The 21,611-nt window shown below is 36.5% G+C and overlaps 1 protein-coding gene across 3 annotated transcripts in view; it reads left to right on the top strand.

Annotated features, from left to right (window-relative positions):
- Pds5a (PDS5 cohesin associated factor A) overlaps positions 1-21,611 on the top strand; it is a 146,984-nt gene that overhangs the window by 62,812 nt on the left and 62,561 nt on the right. For all 3 annotated transcript variants that reach the window (XR_002818363.1, XM_023702749.1, XM_023702750.1), the window contains exons 9-17: positions 2,239-2,354; positions 3,266-3,360; positions 4,796-4,941; positions 7,462-7,613; positions 8,674-8,787; positions 11,218-11,299; positions 12,775-12,823; positions 13,019-13,158; positions 18,269-18,384. Coding sequence is in view for 2 of the 3 variants with exons in the window: in XM_023702749.1 (XP_023558517.1) it covers positions 2,239-2,354; positions 3,266-3,360; positions 4,796-4,941; positions 7,462-7,613; positions 8,674-8,787; positions 11,218-11,299; positions 12,775-12,823; positions 13,019-13,158; positions 18,269-18,384 (1,010 nt within the window). In the remaining variant the exon portion in view is untranslated. The remainder of the gene's footprint in view (positions 1-2,238; positions 2,355-3,265; positions 3,361-4,795; positions 4,942-7,461; positions 7,614-8,673; positions 8,788-11,217; positions 11,300-12,774; positions 12,824-13,018; positions 13,159-18,268; positions 18,385-21,611) is intronic.

The following is a 21,611-nucleotide window of genomic DNA, read 5'->3' as shown; positions in this document are numbered from 1 at the left end:
TTTTTTTTTTTGCTTTTTTGTTTTGAGACAGGGTCTCATTATGTAGTTCAGGCTGGCCTTGAACTGATGTTTTAGCCCAGGTTGATCTCAAACTCTCAGTAATCCTCCTGACTCAGCCGTAATCCTCTTGCCTCAGCCTCCTGAGCATAGTGCCTGGCACTAAGTTTTGCTCTTTTGTAGTGGTCATTTCACCTGACTGAATTAGCTTTCCCGTTGCTGGCTTCTAATATGTAATAGCTACAATTTAAAGATGGAGAGGTTTAATTTGCCTTATGGTTCAGGATATTGAGTACATGGTCTTCTGCCTTGAGTGCAGCAATGATGCAGGGGCATGTCAGTGAACGATGCTACTCTCTTCATGACAGCTAGCAAATTGAGAGAAGAGAGGACCTCTAGTAACCCATCTCGAGCCAGGACCCATTTGGTTAACAGCACTAAACTCACCACTGCTGTTTCACGAAACAAAATAATAGGAATTCAACAATGGTTGCTGTACTACATGATGGTATAATATACATTTGTATAAATGTGATATAAATGTGTAAGATTCATTTAAAGAAAAAAACAATGAAAAAAGAAGTTATAAGAAATTCAAAAAGAGGAAAAAGAAGAAATACCAGAGTAAAAAAAAAGATTAAGCACTGTAACTGCTCCTTTTAAAAGACCAGCAGAAATTGACCATACAATTATCCAAACTATTCTGTTTATATACCTAAAATATAATTATTTTTCCCTTTCATTTGTCCTTTTCCTCATCCTAGTTTTTCCTTGGGGGACATTTTAAATTTAAACCAAAGTACTAATCTTTTTTGGACCTGCCTTTTATTTTTTTTATTTTTTTTTAAGTTTTATTGATAAACAGATAGCAGTGAGACAGTTTCAAATCAAATCGGAAGTACAGTTTCAACAAATAATACACTTCATGTATTCTTCTTAGTGGTTAATTGCTGTACAAGATGCAGACTTGTGATCCTATTTACAAACACCATTAGAACAAATCATTCTATTCATTAAGAGAAGGCAACTATATATCTATCCCAGCCACTTTGAATACACAGATACAAAATGGACATTCATCGGTATACCCCATTTTTTCTAAGTTCCGTTATTGAATATTATAGGTGTGTAAACTCAGCAAAATATTCTAAAAGAGTCCAGTAGCCCATAATAGCGTTGGGTCTTCTGTTTAACTGGCAATGTCAGAAATTAGTGACCTGAGTCCCCCACAGCTCAACTTAACAGCATGGCTTTATTTCCTATATTTCGTCTTCATACTTTTCTACTGGATGGTTAAGACCAAGGTAAAGCAGGACCTGTGCAAAAAGAGTCGTAGCTTTTTGGTCTAAGAAGGTCAGTGAAATGCCCTCAGGATTTATCCTGAGATCCTGTACCTCAGATTGTAGAACCTTTGTCAGTGCAGCCATGTGGATGAGTCACGGCCATTGCTTGGCCAATGTGCTCTCTGTGAAAGCCTGAGAGAGTGTCTTCTCCCAATGTGACTCTCCTTAGGCACACTCTACGTCATCGATCACTTTGCTCTTTGGCCCCATCATCTCCTTGATCAGAAAATTTGGGACACTACCGAGGTACATGACGTTACAGTACAAGTTCTCATATTGGACCTGCTTTTTATTTTTTTTTTTTTTTTTTTTTGTTGGAACCGGGGATTGAACTCAGATCCTTGCGTTTGCCAGCCAAGCGCTTATCCTACTGAGCCATCTCCCCAACCCCCCTTTTATGATTCTTGCTCTTTGCTTCAAATGAATTTTTCTAAATCATGATAGTCTTCAGTATCATTCTGTAGTCAGTCAGGGATCCCTGATTAAAAGTTTTCATATCAAGAACTTAATTAGTCTCTGTTAATGTTGAAGCTTTAATTTGAGGATAGATTTCTTACAAAAGAAAGGTTGTTAGAATTGCAATTGTTTGTAGCTTTATCCCTTACAGACTTTTTTCCCTAACATTTCTTTAGACAATGTTAGAATTCAATGAAGTAATTGTAATTTGGACAAAATCAGCAAGCAGTGAAGTAGGCATAAATTAGCAGTTTGGAAGGTAAAAGATCAGAGCACAAAATGATCTTGCATGGAATGCAATAAATTTTTTCATAGTAAGTGATAACCATATTTTAAAATTCTCACTATTTTTAGTAGCCATGAGACTGGATCTTGATATTTCATTTTTTGGTAATCTGATAGTAAAGCTCAAGCTTCCATTTGTTTTCTCTTCCCCTTGTAGAGCAATGATGGAGAAGAACGATTAGCTGTAGTTCGACTTCTAGCTAAATTGTTTGGCTCTAAAGATTCTGATTTGGCAACGCAGAATCGACCTCTTTGGCAGTGTTTTCTTGGACGGTAAGAGAAATGAAATTTGTACTTCTGTATTTTGGAGGGTCAAATAGGTTTCAACAGATTCAAACATTGTACTGAAATTTTTTGTTCAGTATTTGTTGGTTTCCTAGCATCTGTGTTGCAGTTTTTCTTGTAGAATGAATTGTAGGACAAGTTTTTTTAATTAAAGATTATTTATCCATTTAACTCTTAAGAGTAGGTAATCACTCTACTGCTGAGCTACATTCCTGTCTTGGTTACTTTTCTGTCATTGCTTGGACAAAATATCTGACACTCAAAATTAAGGAAGGAAAGCTTTATTTAATAAGCTGAGTTTGTGGAGGTTTCAGTTCATAATCAGCTGGCTCCAAGGCAGAGTGCCAGGTGGTAACCCAGGCTGGCTTTGGAGTGATCCTCCTGTCTCAGCCTCCCAAGGGTTGAAATTATAGGCATGCCTCACACTACCCGGCTTTGTTACATACTTAACATCAAATTTTAGGTCTATAACATGGGTAGTTTGAATTGGAAGATAGATTTGTATTGTTTTTTGCTTTAGCAGGATAGTTTCTATTTTTCCAAAATTTTCTGTAAAATTCTGTATCTTTTCACTTATTGTATGTTATATGTTCTTCCATCAGAAGGATTTTTTTTTTTTTTTTTTTTTTTTTTTTGCTAATTTAGAATGCCTTCAGGGCAGGTTTGGCTGGCTTGAGTTGTAGGGATGGAACCTCAGCAACCTGAGCCTGACTGCTTTGTTTAAGTAGCCACTTAAAGAACTGAGCTAAGGGGCAGGCCCCCTGTTCTTCCATCAGAACACAGTAAGCTGTTATAATGCATTTTCTAGTCAGAAGTTTATAAGCACCTGTTATATATACTTTATTTGAAAATGAGTATTTTGCCTTAAAATTAATCATTAGCAATCATTTTCTGTGTAGATTCAATGACATTCACGTTCCTGTCAGATTAGAAAGTGTGAAATTTGCCAGTCACTGTTTAATGAATCACCCAGATTTAGCAAAGGATCTCACAGGTAAGCTACCTGGTTTATTCAAATTAGAGTAACCACACAAATACATTTAAATTGTACCTGTTAACTAGGTTCACTTTCTGAATAGATTTTAATTCTGGCACCATTTCAGATTTCTGTTTTTTATAGTATAGGAAATTATTTCATGTTCTTAAAATGAAAGTATTTTTGAAGTTTTCATGTTTTGATTCTTTGCAATTTTTTAGATGTTCAAGTCTGAGAAACTGCAGTGTTATTTATAATGTTGGGTTTGTGCACAATTATATCTATATAATGTAGTGACTTAATAATAGGAAATCTATTGTCTTCTGGAGTACATTTTTCATTTACGACGTGAACCTAGAATATTTAAACCTACCCATTTGATAGTATCAAGTAAATGACTGCAATCAAAATGTTATTTACTAAAAATGTAAAAAAAAAGAAATGTAATTCATTTACTTACATTGTAAAAGGACTTTTATTTTTGTTATGTGGTAAAAATTAAATTTTTGGGGGGGTCTATTTGAAGCAGGGTCTTGCTGTACAGCTTAGGATGGCCTTGAGTTCACTATGCAATCCAGGCTGTTCTCGAACTTGCTATGATAGTCTTGTGTCAGCCACTTGAGTGCTGGGCTTCCAATTTAGGAATTCTGTTTTAAAGAAAGATTATATAATATTAATCTAGATTTTATATCATGTAATGGTATAGATGTATACCTAACAGAATTTTTGCTATTTTTTGAAGTCTTTTATCTGAAATCCTAATCTGTGTAAGATACTATGTTGTGATTCAGCTTTTACACTAAAACACATGGTTAAAAGGTGGCATATAGCTGGATGTGGTGGTGCACACCTATAATCCCAGCACTTCAGGGGCTGAGGCAGGAGCAAGACCAAGATTGGAAGAGTTTTGCAAGTTTGAGGTCCCCCAGGGCTACAAAGTAAGTTCAAGGCCAGCTTGAACTGCCTGGTCAAAGCCTGTCTTAAAAAGAAAGAAAAATAGGTCAGGGAGATGGCTCAGTGGAATAAGCTCTTCCCTAGCAAGCACAAGGGCCTGAGTTCAATTCCCTGTTCTGCAAAAAAAAAAAAAAAAGATAGTGCTTTATGGTGATAAACTGTTTTGTGAGTATTATGAAATATTGTTACCTTGAAAATGATTTTCATTCATTGTGCCTTTAGTCGTAGGCCTATAATCCTAGCTCTCAGGAGCCTCATGCAGGAAGATCACTTAGAGTTTTTGCCCAGCCTGAGCTAGAGATCCTGTCTCAATTAATTAATTAATTAATTAATTTATGTGTATATAAATATATCATGATCTATTATTATCTTTATTTCATGCCACACTTTACAAGCCATGTTTCAGCATGGATAAAAGCTTAAAGCATTGGTCTTTTGTGTCATTGTGAATCATGACAAATTAGATAAATAATGTTTAAGGGTTTCTTTCTTATTACAGAATATTTGAAGGTTAGATCACATGACCCAGAAGAAGCTATTCGTCATGATGTCATTGTTACTATAATAACAGCTGCCAAAAGAGACCTTGCCTTAGTAAATGATCAGCTCCTTGGTTTTGTAAGGGAAAGAACACTGGATAAACGGGTAAAATATAGGGAATTTTGTTGTTTTCTAATTTATTGTGTTTACATTGTTTGTTAAATATAATCAATATGATTTTTAAAATAATTCTAGAATACTAGCTAACGCTTTTCCCTGAGACAATCAGATTAACAATCCTAAATAAAGAGCTGTTGATTAGTATGTCTCACATTACATCTTTTTAGATCTTTTTAGATTTTAGGCATGGGTTTTATAGCATCCCATTGTAAAAGAACAGTAAATTAAACCAATTTTTACACTATCTTTTCACACACCTGCTAAGTTTGCTGAAAATAGTTGTCTGTATTTAATTCTTAGAGTTAACATTTTCGTCTATTACTCTCATATAATGTAGTTCTGTTATTCATTAAACTAAATAGCATACTTCTAAAGAAATAATGTTTCTATGTGTCATGCTACTCTCCCAGTAGAAATTATTATGTGCTAACCTCCTGGTAGAAATTATGTTTAATTACTTTTTTTCCAGTGTCCTCCATTTGTTGTAATTAGAAACCTGCTCAGAAAATAATGCTAAAAACAATAATAGGAATTGCTAAGGAATAGTGGTGTCAATCAGAAATAAGAGACAGGCATGCAAGGCACACTGAAATAAGAAATAACTCATGAAATGTATTAGGAAATGCTGCATCTTCTATTTTAAACAATTACTCTGTAATGTACTGTTCTATTTGGCATTGTTGAAACCTTTTGTCTTCTGCTTATGTGTAATTGAGATATAATTACAGATTGGCAAAGCATCTGGTTTTGGAATACATCAAGAGATAGTTTAGGTTTTCACTTTTTTAATAGTCTTAAAGGAACTATTTTATTTTATTTTATTTTATTTTTTTTAAGAGATTGTCACTGAGATCTGGGTACCTGTGGTCCCAGCTCTCCTAAGACTGAAGCAGGGAGGATTGTGTGTGCAAGGCCAGCCTGTACTGTACAAGACTCTGCCTCACTTAAACAGGGAAAAAAATGTTGATCCTAGGTAACTTGTTCAGCTGTGTCAACTAAATCTCCCTCTCTGATCACCTTTCACTTTAATTTAAATGAAATAAAGTTATGTCCACTTAGTGATTCTTCAGCTTTACTCCTGTTGCTCTCACTTAACTCATTGTTACTTATGTTATTTCCTCCTCTTTTTCTAAATGTCACTCCTTGTTAATGTTTCTGTACTTTCCAAAGAGTTGAATGACTATAATAGCACAGCTATCATAGCACCAACTGGACCATTTTCAGATCTAGATCTTTGTTCTAAATAAGTTAGGTCGGGACCGGGAAGATGGCTCAGTAGAATAAGCGCTTCCCTGGCAAGCGCAAGGGCCTGAGTTCAATCCCCGGTTCCGCAAAAAAAAAAAAAAGGTCACAGGGGCCAGAGAGATAGCTTAGGCAGCTGCAGGGGACTGTGGTTCAATGCCTGGCACCACATACCATGCCAGCCCTGCCCTCAGGGTGGGCTGAGCCAGCCCAAAAAAAGGTTACAGCTGCTTTAACATTTGTTTTCTCCTATACAAAGTGTGGGAAATTGACCTCAGTTCTTATTGCACACTTAAAATTTCATTGAGAAATGTGAAAAGGCACTTATTAAGCTGCTATACAGAAACATAGTTTCATTCTATTTACTGAGTAAGTTAGAATAAGAAATAACTCATGAAATGTATTAGGAAATGCTGCCTTCAGATGTTGATTTTTCTTACATCTTATCATGGTCTTCCCTCTAGATTTTCAAAGTTTTTTTTTTCTGTTCCAACTTCCTCCTACCATCATTCTTTCCTTCCCTAGCATAGTACTCCTCCCAACCAACCTCTAAAAGTCCAGGGCCAGGGAGATGGCTCAGTAGAATAAGCACTTGCCTGGCAAGCACAAGGGCCTGAGTTCAATCCCTGGTTCCGCCAAAAAAAAAAAAAAAAAAAAAAAAAAAAGTCCAACTGTTTTGCACTGATAGATTTTTAAGTAAATTATTTGCTTTTTGTATCTGCAAAGTAAAGAAATTCACATATGTTGATCACGAAAGTCCTTTCCAAATTGGCAGCCTTGGAAGTCTTAGTACTGGTTTTTCTTATACTGGATTTAACATCAAAGGGGATATATTTGGGAACTAAAACATTCTAGAACCTAGGGCTTTTGTTTGTAGAGCAAATAGTACGTTTTGTGTTTTCTGTTTAGTCACTTCTAAAACTAGGCCAATATGTTTTTAGAGAGAATGAAATGAAATCTATGTTAAGGTATTATTTGACTTTGAGAGAAATGAAAAAATTGGTAATTCATGAAGTGTCTGCACTAGAAAATTTCTGGAGTAATCTGAGAAATTTTTTTGATGGGTAATATTTGGTATTTGTTAGTAATGTGGTTTTTAAATATAAACAAATGCAAACTGGTCGGTAAACTTTGCGATGAAATGTTGTACTACTATATTACCTGCATTTGTAAGATTGATTGTACAACCTAGTAAAGCCATGCCAGTTTTTACAGATAAATATACATCTAATAAATGTGGTACTTTTTTTTTGTACTTTTCAGTGGCGAGTACGAAAAGAAGCTATGATGGGTTTGGCTCAATTGTATAAGAAGTACTGTCTTCATGGTGAAGCCGGAAAAGAAGCTGCAGAGAAAGTCAGCTGGATAAAGGACAAACTTTTGCATATTTATTATCAGAATAGCATTGATGACAAGTAAGTATAATGTGTTGTAGAAAGGGTGAAGGTAAAGCTTTTCTGTTGTTGTAAAATAATTTACTTCTAAATTTAGCAATCACTTAAATATTTGTATATACCTTCTTTTATCCAAGACTATCCAAAATATAAGGTAGCAAATAGTGAGATAGGCATGGACTTTGGAATTAGACGAGGCATTCATTATTTAGTGTATGTCTGATAATTCCACTTCTGTGTACCTCAGTTTTACATGAAAAGGAATAATCATGCCCTCCCTAAGGGATTATCTTCTGGATTACATAAACTAATAAATGTATGACATTCTCGTCTTCTGTCTGCGATCAGCAGTATTGGATAATGCCAGGTTATTAATTTTTTTTTTTTTTGCAGTGTCATCACAACCAAAGGAGAAATTATTGAGTTCTTTCCATTTTCTTAATGTTACTTACAATTATGGTTCTGTATTACACTAAGTATACTTGGTTTGTATAACATACTTTGCAGTGTTTTATTACATTAGAGTGGTTGCTTGACCAACTATCCTTTGTTAGTTAACAAAAAGCTTTTTTTTATTATTCCAATAATACTGAATAATAGATGAAATCTTAGCAAGGATTTGATATTGGTGAGGAAGTTAGACACTAAAGAGAAAATCAAATGTGCATGTTTCCAGGAAGTAGTATGAAGGAAAACCCTCCTATTTTCACTACATGGCAACTTGGTAAAGGTTGAACTATTACCAGAAGTTATTGAGTTTCTTGAGAATTAGCTATATTTAGAATTGTAATTTCACAGGATATGTAGGGTTAGCTAATTGTGCTAAGTTCCCAGACTAATAAAGAAAAGTTGGAATGGCCTCAGTGTTTCATGGCATAATGAAATAAACCCACAAGGAGAAAATATATCTCTAAATTTAAAAATAACTAATGTTGATCTTCCAAGGCTGATCATATGCTGGTGTTTTCCTTTGGAGGTGTAACTGTCACTATCGATACAGTATCTTTGCACAACGATTTAAGTGACTTGTTTCTTCAAAGTAAAATAATTATTGGGTTTCTTTTTTTTTTTTTTTTAATAGGCTGTTGGTGGAGAAAATCTTTGCTCAGTATCTTGTTCCTCACAACCTGGAAACAGAAGAGAGAATGAAATGTTTGTATTACTTATATGCTAGTTTGGATCCAAACGCTGTAAAGTAAGTTAAAATGTTGAAATGACTGAGTTATTTCCTAAAGATTTCAGCAAAATACTTGATCTTATCTAGTTAGTTGTGGATGCTTCTTCTGAATCAAATATCTCAGGTAAATAAGGGGAAAAAATTGTTTGAATTCAGATCTATTAACAGCAAAGATATTCCTGTATATACAGACTTATTTGGCACTTGGTTTGGTGATATGGTTTCAGAGATTCAAAAGTCCCTGTGTCCAGTTACTGTATAATTAATGTTTAAATTGCACTAGTGGGACCAGGGATGTAGCTCTGTGGCATAGCACCTACCTGGTAAGCACGAGGCCCTGAGTTCGATTCCTGATATCTAAAATATAAGTTATACTACTGGCCTTTATCCTTCTAGAGTAAGAACTAAGCCTAAAAAATGACTATTGGTTCTTTGTCTGGAAGTCCTATTTTACCTCTGTGTAGGTTTACCCCATGACTGACTTATTGTCCAAAGAGAATTTTTGAGACTCAACAAAAATTTGTAGGGGAACTACAAATATTTTGCTTGGATAACCAGCATACACTGAAAGTACGCTAATTCAAGCAGGTTGTATGATCACTGTACTTAAATGAGCTTTTAAAAAATGTCATGTGTGTGTTACAATCATGTTATATACCCAGACATAAGCAATTTATATTTATCAATTAAACACAAATTAATCTGTCAATAAGAATTTTGAATTCTTTCAGTTAGGACTTAAGCTTTATGTATACATATACAGACATATATGTTAAACATAACTATAGGTGTATAAAACATAAGTTTTCACAGAATTTCAAAATTAAAGCTATCTCAGCGTGCACAGGGGCAGGGCAGGCAGGGTACACCAGATATTGAACTGGGTCCCTGCTTCTGCCTATGCAGGCGCTTTAATCTATTGAGCTATCTGGCCAGCCCTCATTGTTTTCTCAGCTGTCTAGATAACATCCTCAATAAATATTTTCCCCCATTTAGGATTACATGTTACGTATTTAATTGTATCTCTGGTCACTTAATCTGAAACCATTGCTTAATCTTTGTTTTTTTATGGCTTTGATATTTTTTGGAAGGATATTGTATCTATCAACTATTTTGTATAATATGGCCTTATTTTTGTCTCTTCCAATGTTTCATTATTAGACCAAGATAATGTATTTTTAAAGAAATTCTGGCGAGGTAGTATATCCTGTATCATGTCACATTAACGATCATTCTTTTAAAAGATTTACCAGGGCTGGGGAAATAGCTCAGTGGTCTAAATGCCTGCCTGGAAAGCGTTAAGGACCCAGGTTCTGTACCCAGTACTGTGTGCCATGCCAGCCCCCTACTGAGTTGGCTACCGAAATCAGGTGTGGTGGTGCATGCCTGTAATCCCAGTGCTGGGGAGGCTGAGACAGGAGGATCACTAAAAGTCCAAGCCATGTAGTGAGACCTTGTACCAAATAAAATTTAAAAAGTAAAAATTATTAAAAAGTTTACCACATAGTCATTAATCATGCCCAGTAAGAAACCCTAGCCAGGATAATAGCTCAGTAGAATAAGTGCTTGCCTGGCAAGTGCAGGGTCCTGAGTTCAATCCCCGGACTAACAAAAAAAAAAAAAAAAAAGGAATTGGGTGTTTGGGCTGGGGAGATGGCTCAGTGAATAAGCGCTTCCCTGGCAAGCGCAAGGGACTGAGTTCAATCCCCGGTTCTGCCAAAAAAAAAAAAAAAAAGGAATTGGGTGTTTGGGCTGGGGAGATGGCTCAGTGAATAAGCGCTTCCCTGGCAAGCGCAAGGGACTGAGTTCAATCCCCGGTTCTGCCAAAAAAAAAAAAAAAAAAAATCCTACACGAAGGTTTTAACATTTTCTTGCATTTGTAAATACCTGGCCAAAGATACTCAGAAGTAGGGTAATTCTCAGACATGTATTAGGTACCTTGAGAGACCATTGTCTTTTATGAAGAAAAAGTTACTATAAACAATCAATGTAAGTCTGTTTCATAGCTTCCATAGCCACATGTAGAACGCCTTTCTCATGTTCTCGTTTCCACCTGCACTGTGCTCCCATACTTCATGCATGTTGAAGCATAGACACGGTTTGCAGTTTCCTGTGTGTCATCCTCTTAAGCACTTGAGCATTTCCTGATCTAGTATTTTCTAGCTCTGTTTCAAATATCTTTCCATTTCTTTATTTACTTGGAAAGAGGTATTGATTATTCTGAACTCAGGTACATATTTCTTTTTAATGGTAGAGCACTTGCCTTAGCATATATGAGCCCTTGGAATCGTCATTTGCCATTTACACCAGAAGTCTTAAATACCAATAGCTAAATTGGTGCTTAAATGTTATGTAGATGCAAAAAAAGTATGTAGTATAAAAAGTTGTAAAGTTAAATAATTTGCAGTATTATTAAATAATGCATGTTTTCATAATCATAAATTTTAGAGCTCTCAATGAAATGTGGAAGTGTCAGAATATGCTTCGGAGTCATGTTCGCGAGTTACTGGATTTGCACAAGCAGCCTACGGTAGGTTCATGATTTATTTAAATTGATAAACTTATTTGTGAATTACAGCTTTTTTTCTTTTCTGTAGTAGTATTTAAAGAAGAAGAATCTCATTTATTTTTCACATAAACTAATTTTTGTAATTGTCCAAGCTACATTCTTGTTCCTCCTCCTCCTTTTTAAATTGTCATTCTAAATCAATATAACAAAATTATTTTCTGACATGGACAAAGAAATTATAATTTCTTGCTTATCAAGTGTAAATTTTTTATTTTGGAGGTTGGACCTAGGTCCGTTTACATGCTAAGCATGCACTCTGCCACTCAGCAATCCCCCAGCCCTGTCTGGTTTAAAATTATTTTAATATGTAGACTCAAACATCAAGATAAAGTTATATTAGTTACACTTCTCCCCCCAACCCCCTTTTGAGACAATCTCGCTATGCAGGCTGGCTTTGATCTCCCAACAGTTAGCCTGCCCTGGTCTGGTATTGTGGGCATGCACCATCCCACAAGGTTAGAAGTCTTAATTTTAGAGTGTATTGTTCTTGTTCCTTCAGTGTAGGGTTGATACTATCAGTACTATGATACCAATGTCAAATTAATAAATTTTTTGCTCAAATTTTCTAAAAGACAAAACCCTTAAATTATTTTAATGGCCATTTTGGGCTTGGGTTGGGGGTTTTGTTTGACATGGGGTGTCCCTGTGTTGCACAGGTTGACATCAAGCTTCTGATTTTCCCACAATTAACCTCCCAAGTAGCTAGGATTTCTTCATTGATGTTTCAGTGTGTTTGCTAGTATAGTATCTTGATGCAGGAGACTATAAGCAAACCCTGTAAAGGCACATAGATGCTGGAGAAGAGGCTGGAAAACTTTTTGTTAACGGCCAGCTAATACAATATAGCCACCTATAGAGTCTTGCTTAGGTTTTCATCTCTGCCTTGATACACAAAAGCGGTCACATAGTGTGTAAATTCATGGGTGTGTATTAACAAAATGAAGCTACCCATCGAGATCAACTTGGGGATTGGGGATACCAACTTCTTATCCATTTAATGAATTCCAATTTAGTATAAATTTAAGGTAACAAAAATTTGATTTTTTTGTGTTGATGGAAAGAAAAATAGTTTTTTATTTTTAAGCTCAAAAATTTTTTAAAAATAGTTTTTGAAGAGATCTTGAGAGTATTCTCATTCTTTAAGAGAGAATATGTTTTTTAGACTGGCTCTGAACTCCTGGCTCAGAGCCTTACTTTTTTTAAAGTCTCTTTTCTATTTGTCTTAACCACTGTTGCTTCTCCACAGTTCTTTGCTGTCAGCTTTCTGTGTAGATGTGGTAAGCCATTTTCCAGTGGGTAAATTGTGATGAATTGTGGAATATGTATGATGCTACGTGTTGTTTTTTTCTTAACGGTGTATTTTTAGTGTATATGACTTCTCTTTCTTTCTTTCTCTCTTATCTCTTTTTTTTTTTTTTTTTCTTTTTAAATTTCAGTCAGAGGCTAACTGTTCTGCCATGTTTGGAAAGCTGATGACCATAGCAAGTGAGTATGTTCATTCACCCAGTAAGTGTGATAAACATCAAGAGACCATTACTGGCCCATTGCTAAGAAAAATAATCCTTATCTTAATATTATTTCTAAGTTGTTACCTTTTTTAATAGCTTTGTAATTTTAGGACATTGGGTTTTTACTTTAGTAGTTCTCTTTCTTGGTATTGATTCACTCTTCATTTTATAGAAAACTTGCCTGATCCTGGCAAAGCACAAGATTTTGTGAAGAAATTTAACCAGGTTCTTGGTGATGATGAGAAGCTTCGGTCTCAGTTGGAGTTATTAATCAGCCCTACCTGTTCATGCAAACAGGCAGATGTTTGTGTGGTTAGTAGTTTATATTTTCATGGTTGTTCTTCTAGCGTATTTATATAAATCCTTATTTTCTTAAAACCTTTTTATTTACAGTGATTTTTGTGAATTTAACATTATTGTAAGCACTGAATTACCTGGCAGTACATATGTAGTCAATTTAGTTCTTGTTTTTGAGTCCCTACTTTCAGTCACAGTCCAGGGAAAACATTAGAGATGTAAGCCAGAGAAAGTGACCTCAGGAATTGAGTGAGCTAAGGTACTACATAGTTAGCAGACATTTAGTGAAGAATGCTGTTAGATTCTAAATGTTGTATCTGTATACATTTACTTCTCTATCTTACAAGGGGAATAACCTCTCCATAAATGAGCATTAGAAATGTCATATATGTGATTTCATTTGTAGACAGGTAAATTTCCTAGACAGGCTTGTTTTCATTCTATTTTTGGATTCTTAAAGAGAACTAACAGCATTGAAACTTGCTCAGAAGAAAACTTGATAGGTTCATTTATTCAGCATTTTATGAGCCTGAGGCTTAGATCTAAATTATGAGCTCTGTGTTCACTACCATCATGGTCTTTAGTAAGTCACTCATTATTGCTGTGCCTCATTTTCTTCATCTACAAATATCATCAATTCCTCTAGGATTTCCAAGAGCATAATATACTTTGACATTTCACATATGATTAATTCAAGCCCCCTTCATTGCCCCCCATAGATTTAAAGAACTAATCATTTTTGTGATTTCCAACATACATAATGAGCAATAGGAACCCATAAAATTAAAGTGGGAGTGAGGATCTGCATTATTTTTTTAAATTTATTTATTGATTTTTTTTTTGGTACAGGGTCTTGCTGTGCAGCTCCGACTCATAGTGATCCTCCTGTCTCATCCTCCCCAGTGCTGGGATTGCAGGCATGCACAGGCCACCACACCCAGTTTTGGTGGCCTGCATGGTACGCCCAGTTCCAGGGCCAACATAGCATGTAGTACTGGGGATTGAACCCAGGTCCTTGCTGGCAGGTGCTTGGACTGCTAAGCTATCTCCCCAGCCCGATTTACATATTTTAACAGATGCTCAAAATCCTTCTGAGATGTGTGATTCATCAAGTTCACTTTAAAAAAATCCTTCCCTTCAGGTTTATCCAGATACACAATGTATATTCTAAAGTCTGAATATTATCCATTGTGCCACTGCCCCACCCTCTAGAAGTCTGAATGTTAGTTTGTCCCTTAATCAAATTTATACTGTTCATTTTTTTGTTTCATTTTGTGATTAAGGGAGTGTGGAACCCAGGGCCTTATACATACTTGCAAGTATTCTACCATTGAGCTATAACTTATCCCTAAGCTTAGGCTGTTATAATGTAGTGTATGTAGTTGCTCATCTTGCTTACATATAACATGACAGAGACAGGTAAATATTTCAGGAAACAATCTTATGTGTGGCTATAGAATCATGTGCTTTGATGACACAGTGAGCACCAGTCATCCCAGGCAGGGATGTTAATGGGTGAGGAATGGCTTGTTGTCTACTAAGTGACTCCTGATTTAAATCCTAAAGGTTAAGTAGGAGTTTGATGACTATTGAAAATGGCAACTACATTTCTAGCTTAGAAAAATGCATAGCAGATGAGATACTGTTGAAATAAAAAAAAAACTATGTTGTGTTTAGAAGTTATATTTAAAAGTCTGAGATTCAAGGCTGGGATGATACCTCAGCAGCCTAAGCACCTGCCTGGCAAGAACATGGACCTGGGTTTGATCCCCAGTACTGCATGCCATTCCAGCCACCAAAACCAGGCCTGATGGCACATGCCTGTAATCCCAGCACTGGGGAAGCTGAGACAGGAGACCACTACGAGTCTACACTGTACCAAAAGAAATAGGAATTTTTTAAAGTCTTGAGATTTAGAACTTGTTGCTGTATATTAGCAGTTACACCTCCTAGAAACACTAACCTCCCTCGGGAATTGTTTGACCTCCTTTTTTTTTTTTTTTTTTTTTTTTTGGTATTTGGTACAGTGCCTCATTATGTAGCTCGGACTGATAGTGATTCTCCTGTTTTCAGCCTCCTAAGCCCTGAGATTACAAGCGCACACCACAATGCTCAGTCTCAATCAATCACCTTCTAAGTACACCCCTGGGGTAGGGCTGGCTGGCCAGGAGGCCGGGGATCAAACCCCAGCCACTGCACTGTGCCTACACAGGTGCTTTAGTCCGCTGAACTAGCTGGTTGGCTGTGGAATTGCTTGGCTTTGAAAACAAGACATTAAAAAGGGTATGGCAAGGGCTACTATGCACATGAAAGAGTAAACACAGTTTAATTTTAAGTATGCCTAGTTTTGCAGGCTGTTGTGGGGTGTGCTATAATTCCAGCACTCAGGAGGCTGAGGCAGGAAGATTGCTGAGAGTTAAAAGTTCAGTCTGGGCTAAATAGTGGGTTCAGGAACAGACTGAAATGCATAGCAAGATATGGTCTCAAAAAATAAGCTTAATTTTTAAAACAGATTAACTATTAAATACTCGTAGTAGTAACCTTAGTCTATGATGTTAGCATAAATTTGGTCAGAAATTTCTGAAACGTTGTTAAGGATTCAGAACTTTTTTTAAAAAACCTTTCTGGAACTGCTGGTCATGATGGTGCATGCCTATAGTCCCAGCACTTGGGAAGCTGTGCAGAAGAATCTCTGCAAGCTCATGGGTAGCCCCAACTGCATAGCAAGACTCATCTCAAAAAAAAGAATCTTTCTGCTTATTGTTGTTTCATAAAAGGATTATATATGGTTATTTTTGGATGAAGTTTTCTCAACTTTTTCAGTTTTTTTTTTTTTATCTCAATTTCTGTGTTGGAGCTGTGTGTTGGCTGTTAAAATTAATTTAAAGTTTCTATGGCCAGGGAGATAGCTTGGTAGAGTAAGAAGGGCCTCAGTTTAATCCCCAGTTCCATAAATAAAGTAAATAAATAAAATTTGTAGTATTTATAAATAGATTTATATACTTCCTTTAGTGTTACATGTATTTATAAATGTCTTTTCTAATGCTTAGTTTTTCCATTTATTATTATGTTATTTTAAGTTTGCCTAGCAATTTTCCATTTTTTTTTTTTTTTTTTTTTTTTTTTTTTGTTAGATAATCTCTGACATATTTACCTCAGGTAAAAAAAAGGAACCAAATTTTATGGTAGGGGAAAAATACCCTTTGAGGAGTACCTCACCAAATGAGACTAAGTTCAAACAATTGCACAGTATTAAAGTTTGGGTTTAAAATATAAATTTAGCACAAAATATATAAGGCCTAAACATTGAATAGAGTTTGTTTATTCATATTAGTATTTAAATAGTACAGGGTCTGTAGGGTCTCACTATGTAGATTGAACTCATAGTGATTCTTCTGTTTTCAGCCTCCCAAGCACTGGGATTACATATGTGTGCCACCCTGCCCAGTCTCCATCACAATCTCAGCGCTTCCTGGGGGCAGGACCAGCCAGGCACATAGGGGATCGTACCCTGGCCGCTTTGCTCGGCCTAAGCAAGTGCTTTAGTCCCCTGAGCTATCTAGCCGACCCTTATTTTTATTTTTCAAATCTTAACTTCTTGCTCAGTTAGCTACAGCATGATAAAATAAAACAGGCCTCCTAATGATTAATTTTCCTCAGGATCTCAATCCATTGGGTAATTATATTAAGATGTTAACAATAAAAATTGTTTTTCTGTTTTGTTTTATATAGTACATATGGCTTTAATGAAAAAAATATCTTATAAATGGAGGGTTAACATTTGTTGGTGCATTGTAGTTTAGTAAACACATATAATGTACATTATCTGACTGATTGGCATCTTATGTGCCTGTAAACATAAGTATTTGAGACACTGGGGCAAGAGGATCTCAGGTTTCAGGCCAGCCTTGACAACTTAAGACCCCCATCTCAAAAACTAAATAAACAAAGAGGAGGGAAGAGGGAAGATTGGTGTGTATTATCTCCTCAGCTAAAATGCACATTCACTCATCAGAAATACAGTATTCAGTTAAAAGTACTTCCCCACTCCTTCCTCCCTTCTTTCATCCCTGTACTCAGTTGAATCCAGACATTCTAAGCAAGTATTCTACCAGAAAATGTTGTTCTTAAAGTTCATTTCTTTCCAAGCACGCAGCACATTTTAAATTCCTAATTAAAGTGTATTGTATAATTACTCATCTTCAGAAACTTCCACCTAGAAGTATTTGATGTAAAGCCACCATGTTTCATCATTGATAAACTTCTATTTGGATCCTTGACACAGCCTGAAATAATTCTATGTTCAAGTTATAAATTAAATGATAGGGGAGTGTATGGTTGTAATTTGTCCTACAGTGGTGTTCTTTCAAAACTTTACAAATATTCATTCACTTAGAATATCTCCACAAACTCCTCTCTGGTCTCTGCCACCCACTCTCCTCCCACTATTTATTCTGAGACTGGGTCTCACTACTTTACTGTTTGTCCCAACTAGTTTTAGTCTCTTGGTCCCAAATAATTCTCTTGCCTCAGCCTCCCAAGTAGCTGGGATTACTGGGGTATGTGCCACAGTACCTGGCTGAGTGTATTCCCTTTTTAAAGCAATTAACTAAAGGAACTGTATTAGATCAAATTATGAATTAAATTTTTAAAAACCTACAAATGGTGTAAACTGTTATTCTGTTTTTCAAAGTAAAGCTTTTGGAAAGGTGGTTATGTCAAACAACTATTGGGAGGGGCTGGTGAGATGGCTCAGTGGTCTAAAGCACCTACTCAGAACAAGCTTGGCGAAGCACGGGGACCGAGGTTCAATCCCCCAGCACCACATGCCAGCCAGCGCCGCCCCCTGGTGGGCTGAGCTGGCCACACACACACACACACACACACACACACACACACAGAGAGAGACTTTAAAAAAAAACAAACAACTATTGGGAGAATTATGAGGCAAATGCAAAATTCACAGAAATCACTTTATCCCTTTCTATTCTCCACTATCTGTATTTTGTAGTGATTGCTTAGTGAGTGAATAAACTTTAGTCAGGTCTAAATTTATGGCTACAATCATTTTTATTTAGAAAACATGAAAATCATACCTATGTTCAAAATTCTTTCCTTTCTGTAGAGAGAAATAGCTCGGAAACTTGCTAATCCTAAGCAACCAACAAATCCTTTCCTAGAGATGGTCAAATTTCTGTTGGAAAGAATTGCACCTGTGCACATTGATTCAGAAGCCATAAGGTAAGCTGGAAAGTTATATTTACTAAAAATATATTAGACTGAGCTACATAGTGAATTCAAAGCCAGCCTCAATTACAAGCAAGACTGTGTGTCCAAAACACACACACACACACACACACACACACACACACACACACACACACACACACCCAGAATCCCGAGAAATGAAATTTTCAGAATTATATGGCAGTCAATCTGTTTTCTCTTTGGGGTTTTCTTTGGGGGGTGGGGGGGGGGTAAGTTATGGTCTTGCTGTGTAGTTTAGGCTGGCCTCCAACTTATGGCAGTTCTCCTGCCTCAGCTGCCCTGGTGCTGAGATTATGGGCACTTTCCACCATGCCCAGCTCCATCCTACATTTTCTTAACTGTTTCAGTGTCCACTTTATAGTCTGTAGTGTTTATTGTGTCTCTGCTCACTTGATGGACAAGCACAAGAATGACATATCCTTAGGAGGAGAAACCTGTTTACAAAACAAAAGACTACTTGGTGGCTCTGGAGTAGAGCTCCTCTTTTTCAGGATTCTTCTGTGCATATGAAATCTTGTTGGACAGGGCCAGCCAAATAGCTCAGTGGATTAAAGCACCTGCAAGCAGGTGCAGGGGCCTGGGGTTCAATCCCCAGGCCTTCCAGGCCAAACCTGCCCCCAGGGCACACTGAGATGGCAATTGAGACTGGACATGGTGGTGCGTGCCTGTAATCCCAGCTCTTGGGAAGCTGTACGCAGGCAGATCACTACAAGTCCAATCTAGTAGTGACACCCTGAACACCCTGTAGACCCTTCCCTAAAATACAAACCAAAAAAAAAAAAAAAAGGAAAGAAGGAAATCTTGTTGGGTGATTTTGAGAATTAGGAGCAAATAGCTTGATGTCAGAGGCACTGACAGCTGACTAAGTAGTTCCATAGCTTCTGACATTTTGTTTTTGATAATTTCCTGTTGTAAAATTCTATGAAGGCTTTTCTCCTGCATTAATTATTTTTTTCAGCAGATAGGTATCCCTCCCCTAGTTTTGGGTAGTGCCTACCACTTATTTTCTTTCCTTAAACATCTAGATTTGGAGGCCTGGTTCTAGTGCCCAAGCCACTAGTTTTTTCACCTTTGTGAATCACTTCTATGATTGCATTGCATTGCTGAATTAATTTTTTTTGTGTGTGCTAAGACTGTCAGAATAGCACAAACTTGTCAGGTTAGACAGTGGAAATGTGTTTGTTATATTTCTGGAAAATATTTGCCTGAAATCAAGATATCTGAACTTTTCTTTGCTCTGAAGTTTCTGTCATTGGCTTGCAGACGGAGGAACTGTAAGTTTGAGGAATAAGTGGTTTATTCACCATTGGTTATGTTCAAAACTTCAACATAAACCTAGCGATTATTTTCTATGTTAGGGTTCTTCTATAGCTTCTATAACTCTTAAGAGTCAGTGTGGGGCCTGGGGAGATAGCTCAGTAGAATAAACACTTGCCTGGTAAGCGCAGGGTCCTGAATTCAATCCCAGTACTGAAAAAAATAAAAAAATAAAAAGTAGATGTAGGTTTAGCAGGAATTGGACCCAGGGCCTCAAATATGCTGAGGATATTCTATCCACAGAACTACATCTCTGTCCTTATAGCATTGATTTTTAATGGGCTATCCAAAGATATATTATGATAGAAATAAACATTGTTACTACTACACATTCTAATTTTGGAAGAAATGCACATGTGGGTCTGGTTTATTTTACTTATAAGTATATCTTCAAGTGGCATCCTCTTAAATACGAAGGATTCGAGTTTATCATTCTTTATAGCTGAGTAATATTCCATTGTATAGAAATACCACATCTTTTTCAACCATTCCTCATGTGACGGGCATCTTGGTTGTTTCCAAGATCTGGCTATCACAAATTGTGCTGCTATAAACATAGGTATGCATGTATCACTATGATATGACGTTTTCAGTTCCTTTAGGAAAATTCCCAGTAGGGGGATAGCTGGGTTGAATGAGATTTCCAGTCTTAGTTTTTTAAGGAGTCTCCACACTAATTTTCATAACGGTTGCACCAGTCTACATTCCCACCAGCAGTAGAGAAGGATTCCCTTTTCCCCACAGCCTCTCCAACATTTGTTATTCATTGATTTGTTTATGATAGCCATTCTTTCTAGAGTGAGATGGTATCTCAGTGTTGTTTTAATTTGCACACGGATGGCTAGTGATGTGGAGCACTTTTTCATATATTTTTTCGCTTCTTTAATTTCGTCCTCTGAGAAGTGTGTGTTCATCTGAGATGCCCATTTCTGGATTGGGTCTTTAAATTTCGGTGCCCTGATGTTTTTTTAATTCTTTATAAATTCTAGAGAGCAGACCTTTGTCTGAGTGATTATTAAGATTTTTCAAAATTTGTGGGTTGTCTTTTCACTTTGTTGGTAATTTCTTTTGACATGCAAAAAGTTCTCAATAAGAGGTGGTCCCAATTGTTAATTCTTTCAAGTATTTCCTGTGCGATTTGATTTTTGTTCATGAACTCTTTGCCTATCCCTTTGTCTTCAAGAGTTCCTCCTCCTTTCTCTTCCAGGAGATTTAGTGTTTCTGTTTTAATGTTCAGGTCTTTAATCCATTTTGACTTTAGTGCATGGTGATAGATCTGGGTCAAGTTTTAGTTTTCGGCATGTAGAGAGCCAATTTTTCCAGCAACATTTGTTAAAGAAACTATCTTTCTTCCAGTAAGTATGTTTGGCCCCTTTGTTGAAGATCATGTGGCTGAGTGTGTTCCTAGAGGCCTCTGCATCGTCTAATCTATTCCATTGATCCTCAGGTCTATTCTGTTGCCAATACCATGCTGATTTTATCACAGTATCTTTGTAGTATAATTTCAAGTTAGGAATTGTAACGCCTCTTGCTTTGTCTTTGTTGACCAGGATTGCCTTTGCTATTCTAGGTCTTTTTTGGCTCCAAATAAATTTTAGGTTGGGCTGGTGAGATGGCTCAGTGGTCTAAAGCACCTACTTAGACCAAGCTTAGCAAAGAACATAGACCGCGGTTCAATTCCCCAGCACCACATGCCAGCCAGCCCCGCCCCCAAGGCGGGCTGAGCTGGCCACACACACACACACACACATAAATAAATAAATAAATTTTTTAAAAAAATAAATAAATAAAATTTTTTAATAATTTTTTAGGGGCTGGTGAGATGGCTCAGTGGTCTAAAGCACCTACTTAGAACAAGCTTGGCAAAGCACAGGGACTGCGGT

Source organism: Octodon degus, unplaced genomic scaffold (assembly GCF_000260255.1).
Source record: "Octodon degus isolate 3935 unplaced genomic scaffold, OctDeg1.0 scaffold00158, whole genome shotgun sequence".
Classification (NCBI taxonomy): Eukaryota; Metazoa; Chordata; class Mammalia; order Rodentia; family Octodontidae; genus Octodon; species Octodon degus.
The sequence above is the reverse complement of the archived record's forward strand: the minus strand, read 5'-3'. Positions and strand labels throughout refer to the sequence as shown.